This window comes from Pseudonaja textilis, chromosome 3, assembly GCF_049901715.1.
Source record: "Pseudonaja textilis isolate UNSWEBS1 chromosome 3, rPseTex1.2, whole genome shotgun sequence".
NCBI classification, from domain to species: Eukaryota; Metazoa; Chordata; class Lepidosauria; order Squamata; family Elapidae; genus Pseudonaja; species Pseudonaja textilis.
The window spans coordinates 133,109,110-133,124,926 of NC_141992.1; the positions used below are offsets into that span (position 1 = coordinate 133,109,110).

Below are 15,817 nucleotides of genomic sequence, written 5' to 3' on the forward strand. Positions count from 1 at the left end.
AAGTGAACAGGATTGTGAAGTTTTTGTATTTTTGTTATCTTTATGCTGGGGTCCCTCCAGGGCAAAAAGGTTGACAAAGGCTGCCTTAGATAGTTGCAGTCTTTCATTGATCTCTGCAAGGCCTGTAGGGTAGATCATCAAGAGAATGTTCTCAAAACATCTTGAGAACAATGCAGTGAGGAGAGAAGCCATCATTTACTGTTTCTGTGACAACCAAGTCCTCCTTAGCATGTTCTGAATGACTTCGAAGACTCAAACAGCTTGCCCAGCAATTGCTGTTGGCTGTTCTTTCCTCCTCTTTTCTGAACATGGAAGGGAGAGAAATTAGGTGTGCCATAGCTAGGCCCCCAAATATTTTACAATCACCAGATGGCAGCAAAGGAATACAGGCGTACCTCATTTTCTAACGCTTCAGTTTATTCCGCTTCACAGATACTGTGGTTTTTTACAAGACCCTCTATCAACAGAAAGATTGTAATTCAGTGAGGCTCAGAGGGTGATTAGCATTTTTAGCAACGAAGTACTTTTTAATTAAGGCATGTACAATGATTTTTTTAAAGCATAGTGCTATTGCACATTTAATAGACTATGTGTAAATATAACTTTTATGTGCACTGGGAACAAAAAAAAAATTGCTGTGACTCACGCTATTGCAACATTTGCTTTATTGGGATGGTCTGGAACCAAACTGCAATATTTTTGAGATATTGCTGTATAAAGAAATTTCTAATTCTTTTCTCCCACCTGGAATTTTGCAGCCCAGATGAAGCCTTATCTTAGAGCAGGGGTGTTAAACTCGCATCATCATGGCAGTGTCACATGATGTATCACAACTTTTTTCCCCTTTGTTAAACCGGGCATGGGCGTGGCCGGCACGTGACGCATCTGGTCCACAGGCCGTGAGTTTAACAGCTCTGTCTTAGAGTAATTTATTTATGGGGATTTGATAATACCGTTGTGAAACATGAAAGATACTTCAAACAATATCATCCACAAGAGAGCCAAGACATCATTCTACAGTGCAGGAGACAGAAGAATGAATTTAAATTACAGGAAGGCAGACTTCAGTTGAATATTAGAAATATATTGTGATGCTACAGATGTTCACATCTTGATTTTTAAGGACACATTTTTGCTTGTTTGTTTTAGATCTTATTTGCTGTCTGGCCTTTTCTTTATTTCTGAGCTCTGTAGCACTGTAAGATTCCAATAATAAATAAATAATAAAGTCCAGAAGACTCAGCATATCACCAATTCAGTAACCGTGTGCTGAAAATTTCAAAAGATCTTCAACCTTACACATACCATATACATAAATAAATAGGCAGGCGAGCACCCGGTGCAATCAAACCATAGCCTGCAATGCCTGGAAAGGTTGCCATCTCTGACTTTACTTAATGCTTTCTGATCCATCTTGGCACCATACCTGGCCCTCCTGCAGATATTCATTACAAATACACATCCACAGTCTGAGGTCCATTTCTCTCTGTCCTCCTCCCCCCATTCCCCACAAGCTTGGAAAAAATGTTTGGGGGAGGGGTTTGCTTTTTGCTTTTGCTCATGCATTGAACATCTGAGGCAGTATTTCTTAAAATTTTGCTTTTCCATTCACCACTTTTAAAAATTATGGCGGACCGCAAAGAGCTTTCATTTGTAGAGCTTATATGTTATCAATATTCACCATATTAAAAATTAAAATAATCTACGCATATGATATCTATTTATTGAATAATGTAAAAATAACAATATTAAACATATTTTATTTATTCATTCATTCAATTGGAAATTTTATATTGCCACCTACTCGCTCATGGCGACTCAAGGTGGCTTACAGGAAATAAAAACACAATATAAAAGAAATGAAAATAATAAAAAATAAAAATAGTAAAATCATGAAATAATCACCCCCACCTCTACCCTGGCGAAAACACACAGTTATGTCAGCCATTTAATGGGTTCCATCCTGCTCTGGGTTCCTCAGCTATTATTAGATATGAACATAAATATTTTTATTTAAAAAGACTATTTTTAACAAATGAATTATAATGAGAATGTTTGCATACAACTTCAATCTCTGGAAAATAATTTTGGTTTCCTGAATCCCTGGGTGGGTATTGAGTGTTTAAAAAGCATTGATTTAGGAGATACCCCCAAATCAAGCTTGCAGCCTGTAAAGTGCATGTACCACCATTTTTAAATTACCGTTAGAGGCTTCTTCCCCAAAATTTCATTACCAAAATTTATCAAAACTCCATAATTTACAAATGTGATTCTTCTGCTATGCTGGAACCATTGCAGACATATAAAGACACAAAAGTTGTAGTAAATATATAGAGATATAGACATACATCTGTTTTCTTAAGTTTTCGCGGGTACTTACACGTATGGCATTCAGCTTTGTTCGGGTATTTTCCCACGTCATTGTAGTTGTGCTTTTAAAGTGGTAGCAATGTTTCGGCAGAATCTCATCTGCCATCATCAGGCTTCTATATAGGGTTCATCTATAAGCACAACTATAATGACGTGGGAAAATACCCGAACAAAGCTGAATGCCAGACATATATCTCTATATATGTCTCCAACTACCAAATACCTGTGCCTGCTTTAAAGCATAACTATATGTTCCTACATTCCCTTTGCCCATTTTTTCCCTCAGTGCACTTGTGTATTATGGATATTCCCAGAGGCAAGGGAGAGGTGTTTAAGTACCTGTCTGAGATATTGTGACAAAATATACATCTGCAGGATTTGCATGATAAACGACCCTTACACTGTTTTGCCACTGCTTTTCCAAGATAAAAAGAGAGACAAGAACAAGAAGAGGCACTAGTTGTCACTTACCTATAAGGTATTCAATCCAGAATTGGTCCTTCTCTGGATTGTATGCACGAGTGAACGTAATCTGAATGTGGAAAGTCTGTCCTCGGCGCACAATCAGTTTGAAATTGTAGTATTTGTCTGTGTGGTGCTCCTTCTTATTAATTTCATATTCACGGCTGAATACCTGGACTGCTTGGACTTCCAGAATATCTTTAAGTAAACAGAAATAGAAAACATCATATTTTAAAGCTAGCACAGCCATTTCCCCACAATTCATTCAATTTGCTTAATGTATTTCACAGAAAATTCATACTTATGTTAGTTGGCAATTTCTTTGCATTTGAACAGGCTATTGGATTGAGAGGTAAAGGATTTTTCTCAAATATCTGAGGATAAATGTGAGTAACTACCTTGTGAGAAAAAGTGGAGATACTTTAAAATCTATGCTTTTATCATTTTAGAGGAGACAAACAGGATCCTCCCCTTTATTTCCTAAATTATCCTTTGTTTTAAGGCAGAAATTCCCCACCCGTGACTTGTTAAAGAATAAAACAAGCCAATCAAGCTACCAATTTTGTGATAACTTCCTACATTATTAAAAGTCTGAGCCAAGGGACATGACAGTGAACTATTATGATTATTTTCCACCTCTATCATTGATTGAAGTAATACAAATTAAATGCCAGGAAACTGGTGTTATGGGATATTATATTTAGCTTTGAATTTGTCAGTTTTGGACTTGCTACGTCTATTTTAACTTATTTATTTTTTCATATTCAACTAATATATTATGCTTGCAACATTGTGAAGATCTATGTCATAAACAATCAAAACTAAATTGAGCTGAGTTTAGCAATGAGCCATGCATTTATTCTCATTTACTATACAACAAAGGGAGCATCTCAGATAATATATATGATTGAAATACCAGTATAAATTAAGAATTCCAGCAGTGCTCAGTTTCTTACGATCTATAATATATGTTTTTACATATTTGAAAAAGAAGTTACTTTTCCACATTGTTTAATATTTAAAAACAGCATTCAATAAACATATTTATCACGACTGTTTAAGTTATTTGGATGTTGTGTCAGGCCCTGTAGCTTGGAACAGTGAGCATTACTTTTCTTCTTGGTGTCCTTTTAAAGAGACGTTCAGCATTCACACATGATATACATTAGCGGCTATTTGGATATTTCTTTTTGTTTGGCTGAAAATATGACCCTGGCTTGAAAAGGATATTTTATTTATTGACGTGGCTCTAGACCCCACATTCTTTAAAATGTTCTCTGGCTTAATGAGTGTTCATATCATGCCTTTCATTTAATATTAGCAGGTTTCCAAAATTCTGTTTTGAACAAAAACCTCTCAGTTTCATTGTCTTTTTACTTAGACACACAGTTGACAAATGTTCTTCCAAGTGACTGCCCTGTGATGTTGGAAGAAATCATAAGATCTGAAGTTTTATTTTGAAGAATGAATGATGTAGCAAATTTCTAAACCTCATGACACAGGGTGGGAGCCAGCAAAACTACACAACCAGTTTCTGCAACTTTGGCCAGTGAATACATGTGAAATTGTACACACATGCTTTTTATGAGGTCCTTGGTGTTCCCTGAGCTTGATTGTTGGCTTGTAGATGACATTACTTTATGTTTTCTAGTCAGGTAAGTCAACAACCAAGTCTGCGAGTCAACAACCAAGCAAGCTCAGACAGCACCAGGGATTCCACAGTTCAAACCTCTCTTCTATTGGAAACAAATTTTGCCAGACCTGTTTTCCACAAGAACAAGCACAAACAAAATATATCTGGGAATGGGGAAGTGGGGTGGGGGTTCTTAAAAGCTACAGGAACTGCTGATTTATCTGGTATAACTGCTGCAGTCCTTATTAACAGCTCTTCTCAGCTTTTCCCATTCCCAACTACAGGACACCAGACTTCTGACCTTAAAGGAAGCCTCATCAATGATGCAGACCCTTTGAAGACAGATAATGCAGCCTGGAGGCAATCCTACCACTTCCAAATTAAATTTTAATTCAACAGCTGAGCACCCTTATTGTAATGTTGAAGCAGAGTCCTGTGGTTAGTCTAGGAAAATATACCGCTCTTTATGTCATTGGCCATTGCAAAAACACTTTAATAAGGCTCGTCTTTAGACAGACTAAAGAACCTCAGGACAGTAGCTCCCAAAGGATTAATCACCTAGTATCATTCTAATAAATCCATGTTGCAAGCTGATTTGGGTTTTATAACACATATTCCCAGTAGATATTTCCACCCTGCCAAAATGTAATTTAAACTGTGTTCTGCTGCCCCAAGTAGTATATGAATCAAATCTCAAGAGAAGAGAAACCCTTTATTTTCCTGGAGCATGGTCATCCTCAATTACGTCAAAATATCTCCAATTTAAAACCTCAGTTGCTAATACCAAGGCTACACTCTGATTTATACTTGAAAATACATAGGAGTGCGGTAGGAGAAGGAATACCAGGTATAGCCCTAGGATTTTATGTCTACAAAGCAACTTCTCCACCCCTCCTCACCCTGGCACAGCATCCCAAGTCTCTCTCACATGATGCTCCTCAAGCTACATAAATCTGCCACTAGTTGGCAGGAGACAAAGTTTTCTGAAAATCTGGTCCTCTCTATTTTTGCGGTCCATGTATGGAATATAGTGAGGAGAGGGTGAAGGGAGACTCTGTGAATGAAAAGAAGGACTAAGGGTGACATGATAGTACTCTTCCAACATCTCAGGGGTTGCCACAAAGAAGAGGGAGTCAAGCTGTTCTCCAAAGCACCTGATGGCAGGACAAGAAGCAATGAATGGAAACTAATCAAGGAGAGAAGCAACCTAGAACTAAGGAGAGATTTCCTGACAGTTAGAACAATTGATCAATGGAACAAAAGTTGCCTTGAGAAGTTGTGTTGTGGTTCGTTAGCAGCAGGTGCGGACAGTTGAGGTCTCTGAGAGCAAGGACTCAGATGAGGGGCCTGCGTGTGTTTCAGGGATGGGGCCAGGACTATCACAGAGTGGGGTGCTGCCTTCGGAGCTTGTGGAGTCTGGCAGCAGTGATGCAGAGGACCCCGAGGAGCCTGTGCCCAGTGTGTGCTTGCTCAGGGCTGCTCAAAGGAAAGAGCAGCTGCAGCAGCACAGGCGACTTGGGAGTAAGGCTGCAAGGTGATGGCCCCTTCCCTTAAGGGATAAAAGCCAGCCCTCAGAGGTGGGATTCTTTGCAGGAAGCAAAGAAGTTCTTGCACTTCAAGTTATCATGGAAGTTCAGTCTATCCTGGTTTGTTTTCGGAAACTTTTGGCTTTGAATATTTCCTGGCAATTTATCTTGTGTTCTTGGCAGCCTTGCACAACCTTGACAGGGCTTGCTTTTATCTGGGACAGTTAGTTTTAATAGCATTTTACTATGAATGAACGGAATTCACAGAGACACATTAAAAAGGGTTTTGCTTTTATGTCTGTTTTGCATTTTTTTGATTTGAACGAGGCTTGGGCCAGAACAAATTGTGAATACTCCAAACTGAAAGTTTTTAAGAAGAGATTGGACAGCCGTTTGTCTGAAATGGTATAGAGTTTCTTGCCTAAGCAGGGGGTTGGACTAGAAGACCTCCAAGGTCCCTTCCAACTCTGTTATTCTATTCTATTCTATTCTATTCTATTCTGTTCTATTCTATATGTGTAAAAATGCAAAATTCTGTTAGATATGAATACACAGTGACATTCTAAAGACATAGATCTGGCTGGAAAAAAAAGAAAGCAAAGATGAGGAATACATGGGCAATTTTCTCAAAAGATGTAAGGAAGAAATGATGTGCTTCAGGGATTTATTTTGGGATCTTGCTTAAAGTTACTTGTAAATATTCTTGACTTAGTCATAAGCAGTGAACCAAATTTGTGGATGATAGTACACTGCTGATGCAATAAAAACCCAATGTGGCTAGAAGGACTCCAGAAGAATATATTGTAACTGGGTGATTGGTCAACCAAATTGCAAATGAAATTTAATACAAGTAAATGTGAAACTGTGAACCCTTCTCCCCAAGATCTAATAGTTTATATGCTATTTATAACTAATATCCCAAAGATTTAGGGAATCATAATGGAGATTTTAGTGACAACACAGTGCGCAGCCAATTCCATCCTAGGAATCATGTAAGAAGGAAAATGGAAATAAAGCCGCCAACATTGTAATGAATTTAAACCTCTCCATTGTATCTCTGCATCTGTAATGCCCTTGTATAAAGCTATTGAGCAACTGCATCTCATTATTATTTGAAAAAGGAAATAAAGCAGCTGGAAATAGTGTAGAGGAGGTCAACCAAAGTTGTCAGAAGGCTCAAGTTCCTTTACCATGAGAAAATGCTAGAAAGTTTGAGAGTCTTAGGTGGGAAAAATGATGGCAGAGCCACAATTGAGGAGGTGTATAAATTTATGTGTGACATGGACAAAGTGAACCACTTTGCCCTCAAAGGATCAGCAATCATCTAATAAAGTTGATTAGAAAGAGATTTAGAGCAGACCAGGAGTGGACTTCAAAAATATCAGCCACCAGTTCTCTGCCTGGTTGATGGGTGGGCCTGGCCTAGTCGACCTCCTGTACCACAGCGAGAGGACCATTTTCACCCTCCCCAGGCTCCGGAGGCCCTCCGTTTCCAGCCTTCTGGAACTTCCAGGACGCCCGTTTTTCATCCTCTCCAAGCCTCCATGCGGCCCCTGTACTTACCTGGCATCCAAAACAGGCCACGTGGGGACTCGTGGGAGGGGAGGGGCAGGGGGGGGCAGGGCCAGCCAGGTGTGGGATTTGTGAGTTCACTGAATTGCACAGAATCTTAGCTAGAGGATCGCCTGAACCCCGGCAAACCCACAACAGCCCACCCCTGGAGCAGACATAAGGAAACACAGTAACAATGTCTGTGATGCATTATCAAAAGACGTAGTGCTGGCTGCTAATTTGGATGTTTTTAAATGGGGGAGTTGGATAGATTTATGGACAGTTCTTATGCAGGACTACTAATCTTGGAGATTCAATATTATCTGAAGGTTATGAGCAACACAGGTCCCAAATTCAGTTTCACAAGAACAATTGAACAGGAAAATGTTTGTACCATTACGAGCGCTCCAGGAGTATCTGAAGTCCTGAGCTGTTGTACAAGCAAAATTACTTTATTTAGATATACGATCTACTTGGTTTTGTAATATTACTGCTAGCATCATATTTATTAATGCTGGATAAAGATGGGTATTGGCCTGATTATTTTTATGTTCTTATATTTTCATATTCATTTGTCTTTTTTTTTTTTGAAGCAGAATTAGGGCTTCACGGGTTACAAATTTCTTAATACTTCTGCTGACGTTACAAACAAGCCACAAATATTTCTGCTGATTTTCATGTCACACTGAATACCCTGGCATCCGAGAACTTTCATCACATAACCTCAAAATGTAATGATTAATCTGCCTTCAACTGTACATGAATTTCACAATAATGCAGGCAGAGTGCTAAGGTCTTTTTTTTTTTAACAAACAATATTTTAGGAACTAATTAGCCGAATGACCCCGGTTGCTCTGAGTGTGGATCCATTAGTTGCCACAAGAAACCCTGCCCACATAGAGTTCTGCAGGAACAATATTTTTTGCCTTCTCCTATATTCTTTCCAAAGAGAACGTTCACTTTAATCTATGAGCATTATCCCATTACAGAAAAAAAGTGATTATATTTTAGAATATGAAATATTTCTCCTTTCTATTAAATTTGCAAATGTCATGTTATGATAGTCAAGAGGTGAGAATTTTTTAAACCAAGATTATTGATGGAAATCCCCTTCATACATTCTAGCACAAGGGTATCAAACTCATGTCGTCCCCTTCGCCAAACCTGGTGTGGGCGTGGCCAGCGTGTGACACATCTGGCCTGCGGGCTGCAAGTTTGACAACCCTGTTCTAACAGAAGCAGGAGGACTGAACTGTATCTAAAGAATTGACCTACACATAAAGACTTCCTTCCCCTCCTGCCTCATTTATCCACAGCAATTCCCAAACATCTAAATTTGCCTGGAACACCAGCAAAAATTCTAGAAAAGCATGTCATCTATTTTCACTGGTACATAACATTGTGTCAATAGCTCTAAGAAAAAACTCATGTGCTGTGTCCCTGGCTGTCCATGAGCCACCTGACCTTGACATGTTAACCAGTTCCTTGGACAAAAGAACCTGGAGCTCATCGAGCATATCAAGAATGCATTCAGCACAGCTTTCCCAATGGACCAACTCCCTGTGAGAGGCCACATCTCCATGGCAACAGGTTCTCTTTAATAGTACACCCCCCCACTGATTCTTCATACCCGGACCATCTGTTCACTTCACTCTCTTGTACATGTGCCAGCAGCCAATTTACAACAACCCTGACAAGATTGTTGTTAATTTATGTGAGGAACTCCTCCTAGGATTTCTACCAGAATGATGATAGCCATGCTTGAAATGATGTCTGAATGTTATATGTGTGTCTGCCACGCATATGCACATGCACAACAGTGAAAAATCACAAAGCACACTTAGAAAAGTTTGAGGGTATTAAACACAGAACAAATGAATGACGAAAAATACTGATCAGAGTCATATTAAGCAAAATGAAAACAGATTGAACTGGGCAATCTGAAGGGTTGACAATTCTGTTTGGAGTCAAGGGCTGTTTTCTTAACCCTCTATTGAAATAGCAAATGGACAGCTCATTTTGAAGGCTTCTTCTTCCAAGACATTAAAACTGAAAAAATCATTTTAGGGAATTTTAGCATTAATTTACAGGTTTAAAAAAATAATAGGCTATTTGTAGTAGGTTGGCATCAGTGAAAAAAAAAATGCTCCCAATCCAAATACATAGAGCTATCAAAGGATGAGTTTTTCTCTCAAATAGAGCACACACACACCAAAAAAACCCCCTCCTCCACTCCTCTAAAAACATTGCAATCACCTTTGATGCTATTTTTAAAAAAAATTAATGTTAATGAAATACAATATTTTTGAATAGCAAGTTTATCTATAACCTTAGCTTTGAAAATCGTATGGAACAGCCAAAGTTCAGATATATAACCTTGTCAGCCGTTTGCTGGTTCTCTGAAGTACTCAACATTTCCACTAGCGGTTCTCCAGAACTGGTCAGAACCTGCTGAATACCACCTCTGAGCCTTGGCTATTATTATATACCGTTGCTCAATTTTAGGTAGACTATCTTCAATCTCAAGTTCTTTACTTTAAAAGGAGCATAAACATGAATGGTATTCACTAGCTATCATAGTTACAAATACATCAGGACCTTTAAGGTAAAGATATAGAGACCTATAAAATTATGGTGGAACCTTCTGGGGATGCAAAATAAGTCACGAGATGATATGAGAGATGTTCTAATGAAATAGTCAACAACCAGTTACAAAAAATAAATAAAAAGGGGCAGTGTTTCTGAGGTGCTCCAAATGAAAACGTTTTGTTAATGTGATTCTTAAGTATCTCCAAAAAGCCTGACTCAAATCTGTCGCATGCTTGTGCGAACTGTATCTATTATTGCCTGAAGTGCTTTCCTGGTATCACCCTTTGGATTGGCTCCAGTCATTGAGGCTGGTTCTTTAACCTCCCCTAGATAAAAGGACTATAAGGGTCTTCAGGACTGGGCTGCAACTTTTTATCTTTCCAACCTCTTGGCTTTGCTGCATTTTCAAGTGCTCCTTTGCTTTGTTTCTGACCTGGATCGCTTAATTCCAATTCCTAAGTCCAATTCCTTCCAACTGGTAACTATCACTCAATTTTATTGCTGTTGCCAGTGGACAAAGGTCATATTGCTCCATGTCACCAAATAGCCTGTTGCGGCTGGGTCTGCTGCCGTGTTAATCTTCCATTTCATCTGCTTCTCGGGGCAATTGGGAGACAACTGATCTCAGACCTGTATTACCTTATGTAGTATAACCAGTTAATCTGGTAACCTCATCCTTCCATTTTCTGTCGTTACCTCTCCTCTCCTATAGATCCTGATTACAAAGTCCTCAATTTACAACCACAATTGAGCCAGTGGTGGGATTCAATTTTTTTTAGTACCGGTTCTGTAGGCGTGGCTTGGTGGGCGTGGCAGGGAAGGATACTGTAAAATCTCCAGTCAGAGGTGGCGTTTGCCCGTTCTCTGAACTACTCAAAATTTCCGCTACCGGTTCTCCAGAACCAGTCACAACCTGCTGAATACCACGTCTGAAATGAGCCCAAAATTTATGTCGCTACGTAAGAAATTTGTTAAGTGAGTTTTGCCCCGTTTTACGGCTTTTCTTGCCACTGTTGTTAAGTGAATCACTGCAGTTGTTCAATTAGTGACCTGGGTGCTAAGTGAATCTGGTTTCTCCATGGATTTTGCTTGTCAGTAGGTCACAAAAGGGGATCCTCATGTGACCCCTGGGACACTGCAACCATCATAAATGTGAGTTAGTTGTCAAGCATCTGAATGTAAATCACATGATCACGGGGATGCCGCAATGGTCATCACAGTGACAAATGGTCATAAGTCTTTTTTTTTTCAGTGCCGTTGTAACTTCGAATGGCCATTAAGTGAATGGTTGTAAGCCGAGGATTAGCTCCATTCGCAAGTTTTTTCCATGAATGTTTGTGTGTGTGCCGTTGTGTGTGCCCGTGTGCATGCCAGTGGGCCCCATACCATACATTTTGCAAACTGCATTTTAGCAAGCCTATGTATGTGCAGTTACAGGAACTTTTAAATATGTAAATAGCAGGAAGATGCCATAAAGCAGGGGTCTCCAACCTTGGCAACTTTAAGCCAGGTGGACTTCCACTCCCAGCTGGCTGGGGAATTCCCCTGCGCATAAAGCACAATCTAACTCACTCACTTTCAAATTTCCAGCTTTCTCATTTGATGACAGTTAAATTCACTACGTTCCTTTACCTTATCATATCAGAATTAGTGCGATAGATTCCATATATGGTTACTTTCGAAAAGCATTAAAAACCCACACTTCTCCTGGAATGCCACCACGCATTTGCTAGTAGAAGTTACGGATAGAGGCAAATGATTCCATAACACAGCAGATGCACTAGCTTCTATTTTGTTTCTGATCTTAAAAGTGCTGGTGGTGAGCTTGAATAGTTTATGGACAGACTATTGAAAAGGCTGTCTTCTTCTATCTGAACCTGTGCATCTACCAATATTGTCCTGTCCCAACAATCCCAAGAGCCATTCAGAACTTTTTTTTTAAAAAAAAGGTCTTTTTGTTTTGCTTTTTAAAATGACAGCTCAGGAACTATTTTTCAAAACTAATCTACCTTACATCCTTACTAACAAATTCTTGCTAGGCATTTCCATGGCTATATTTTGTATTTTAAATGTTTGTAGTGTGCTGTGTTTTTCTGCTGTCTATGTTTTAGAGGGTGATGATGATAGGGGTAGTGCATCTACCCTTGACCTTCTTGATTCTTCTGAATCAGTTCTGGATTAGAGGGTTGGATGGCAATGTATTGCACTGGTTCTTCTTCTTCCTCCAGAATCGGTTCCAGTTGGTGTTGACTGGCAGGAGAGGTGAGACATCCATCCCACAGCCCCTGCTCTGTGGAGTGCCCCAGGGCCCAGTTCTCCCCTATTTAATGTCTACATGAGACTGCTGAGTGAAATATCATCAATATGCTGATGGTACCCAGCCTTACATCTCCACCCAAGGTCACCTGAGCAATGCTATGGTTGTCCTGTTCCAGTGCCTAGAGCCTGTAGGGGCCTGGATGAGGTACAATGTGTGTCAACTCAACCCAAACAAAAATGAATAACTTTGGACATGAGGGCCTTCTGGTGACAAGGTTTTTCCATCTCTCGTGGAATGGGACAGTCTGGAAACTGTCCCAGAGAGAGCCGGTATACAATTTGAGAATCCACTGGACTCACAGGTCCTGTTGGAAGGCCAGGTGGCAGCCATGACTAGAGGACCTTCTGGTTATGCATCATTTTGCACCCATCCCTGGACCGAGAGTCTTTGATCACAGCCACTCCAGAGGTGGTATTCAGCAGGTTCTGACCAGTTCTGGAGAACCGCTAGTGGAAATATTGAGTAGTTTGGAGAACTGGCAAATACCACCTCTTACTGGAGATTTTACAGTATCCTTCCCCTGCCACGCCCACCAAGCCACGCCCACAGAACCGGTAGTAAAAAAATATTGAATCCCACCACTGAGCCACTCGTGTTCTTGTGATTTCTTCATCTGGATTACTACAACACACTACACAGGGTTGCCCTTAAAAAAATATTTGAAAGCTTCAGCCAGTACAAAATATGGCGGCACAAGCTGTAAATGGTGTCAGATATGCAACACATGTATGTTCAACACTACTACTGTGTGAGCTACATTGGCTGCCAGTGTGTTTCCAGTGTAATTCAAGGTGCTGGTTATTACCTTAAAGCCCTTCATGGGTTAGTGGAGGGATCTTTGTCTCCTAGCTGTTTCTACCTGTCCAATTCAATTCGGCAAGTTGGGCGTATTACTGCCAAGCCAAGGCATGTCAGCTGGCAGGGACTAGGGGACATGCCATCTTTGCCATAGCCCCGCCCTTTGAAATATTCTCTCTTCGGAGATGAGGATGACTCCAACCCTGTTGGCCTTTCATACGGTCATGAAGAGCTCATTACCGGTCTAGGTCTGAAAGTGTGATGGGCTTTGTTTCTTCACTATATTAACTTCTGTGGTGATAGTTTAACTCAGTGACCATATATATTGGTTCTGTATTGCCTTTTGATGCTTTATTTTTTATGTTATTTATGATGTGATGTCCAGAGCCATTTATTGAAATGGCAGCTATAGAAATTAAGTATATAAATAAGAATATACAGAGATGTGCGGTATGTTATTTAGTGCTTCTTTCCCCTTTCTCTAGATTAAAGGTCTTCAGAAAATTTGGCAAGTTATGACTTGTGGACTTCAACTCCCAGAATTCCTGAGCTAAAATGACTGGAGGAGGAATTATGATATGATATGATATGATATGATATGATATGATATGATATGATATGATATGACATGATAATTATTCTTCCTTCTGAAAAGAAAAACTGCATGACACATTTTGGCCCTAATAATAAAGTCATGATCTTAATGGGTATGTCTGAATAATAAGAACAAGAAATAGTCTTATACGTCTCTTGTGTACTATAGAATTCAAGGAAAAAATGGTCAGAGACTTTCAAATGGAAACAGTTTTTCTCTGTTTTCTCTTTCATTTCTCTTCACTACTGAGAAGAAAAATGAAGAGCATGTTAAAGGGAACAATGGGCCCTTCCACACCATCTGAGTTTCCACTTTCCATAGAAACTCTTTAAATCCAAACTCTGATCACGCCTATTCCCACTAACCTCAAAATGCAGGGAACAACTCTACACGGGCAAGAAAGCTGTTAGGTACCAAATCAAAAGTAGGAAAAAAAGGAATTCGCTGAAGCACTGCAGTATTTCAAGAAAGATTAATTTTGCAATGTTTTTTCAACTAATGCAACAAAGCCAACCATAAATAAACTCCGTTCCAGAATGCATACATGATCAGGCATGGAGATGGGTTGAACTGCCAATAAAGCCCCCCCTTATGGAAGTGCCTAATAGAGGGGTATATCTGGGTAGCAAGCATGCAGGATGTATTATAGTACTGCAAGGGAATATATCCCATGTATTCCCTAGCCCATGACAATATATTCTGCAATTTGCTAATCACTAAGAGAAAAAGCAGGTGTCGCACCCTTGAATTCTGTCTGAATTTTTATATTTTACAACCTTATGGCTGACAGGAAAGTGAAGAAAAAATTCTCAGGTGTATTGATTAGTTCCAAATTGAGTGGTTAGTCATACCTGTTCTCTTAAATCCCCTTGGTATCACACCAATTGTCTCTACTTCAGGTACTTCATCTTCTTCTTCATTGGAAACATTGGGTGGGACAGCCCTTCGCCCACTCATACCAGCTGGAATTTTCTTCTTCTCAATGGCCGCTGGTTCTGACATTGTAGCTATCTCACTGATGCCTCCCCTACATCAAGGAAGCGAAGAGGAAAAAAGTTAATGTGAACAAACCATCTCTACACTAGGGTGGTCATGCCATCGTAGGGGGAACAAAGAGTAGAAAAATAGATGCAAGCTAATGTCACAAAAATATTCCAATACATTTCTCTTGGATATATGGATATATGACAAAAAAGCTGAGAAAAGAACATGGTCTGTTTTCTAGTAATATCAGAACACTCAAGGATTCCATTTTTTAAAAAAAGCATGCAACTTCAAAAAAAAGAAAAAACCCTAAACATGCTATCTCTTTAGTCCTATACATACTACCAGAAAGAAAAAAAATGTACATGAAACTCATTGGATTTCACAATTCCTTGGTCAATTATGGTATGTATATTGAGGCTTCCTGAAAATGCTTTCAATGATTTATTACAGCTTGCTCATAAATATGTTCTCTAAGCTCAACTGTTCTCAAGCACCAGTTCAAGCAATCATGCAAAATATTTTACAGTAATTAATAGCACAATGAAATTCGATCATTAGAATGAATTCTAATGAACATACCTTGTCTTAGAAGTTGTGTGCCTTGTTTCTCCTCCGTTTCACAAATAGAGCAAACTCTGTCCAAATTTAGGCTTGAGCAAATGCTATATATGGCCTCTTCCACCCCTACCACTCCCTTCCTCCATCCCCCCACCCTTCATGCCAGCAACATGACAGTCATCATAAAACAAGAGGAGAGTTGTGAAGGCTTGCACTGATCCTCTTCTCTATTTTTAAAAAATAGTTTTTTAACAGAAGTTTTAACAGCAATAATAAGAACTAATACAAACTAAAATAGAACAGAGGAATAAGAGAAATGAAAGAAAAAGGTAAATGTGCAATAAGAAAAAGTGTAGAAGAAAGTAGGAAAAAGGAAAAAATATATAACAAAGTGACTTGTGATATTTTTCACAGCAGTTGTAAGTACA

At 39.4% G+C, this 15,817-nt stretch overlaps 1 protein-coding gene across 1 annotated transcript in view; it reads right to left on the minus strand.

The window, feature by feature from the left end:
* F13A1 (coagulation factor XIII A chain) overlaps window positions 1-15,505 on the minus strand; it is a 101,091-nt gene extending 85,586 nt beyond the window's left edge. Inside the window, exons 1-3 of the mRNA XM_026715054.2 lie at window positions 15,411-15,505; window positions 14,696-14,871; window positions 2,842-3,030 (exon numbers count right to left, since the gene is read on the minus strand). Of these exons, the coding sequence (XP_026570839.1) occupies window positions 2,842-3,030; window positions 14,696-14,846 (340 nt within the window). The 5' untranslated portion in view covers window positions 14,847-14,871; window positions 15,411-15,505. The remainder of the gene's footprint in view (window positions 1-2,841; window positions 3,031-14,695; window positions 14,872-15,410) is intronic.
* Between the last annotated feature and the right edge of the window lie 312 nt (window positions 15,506-15,817).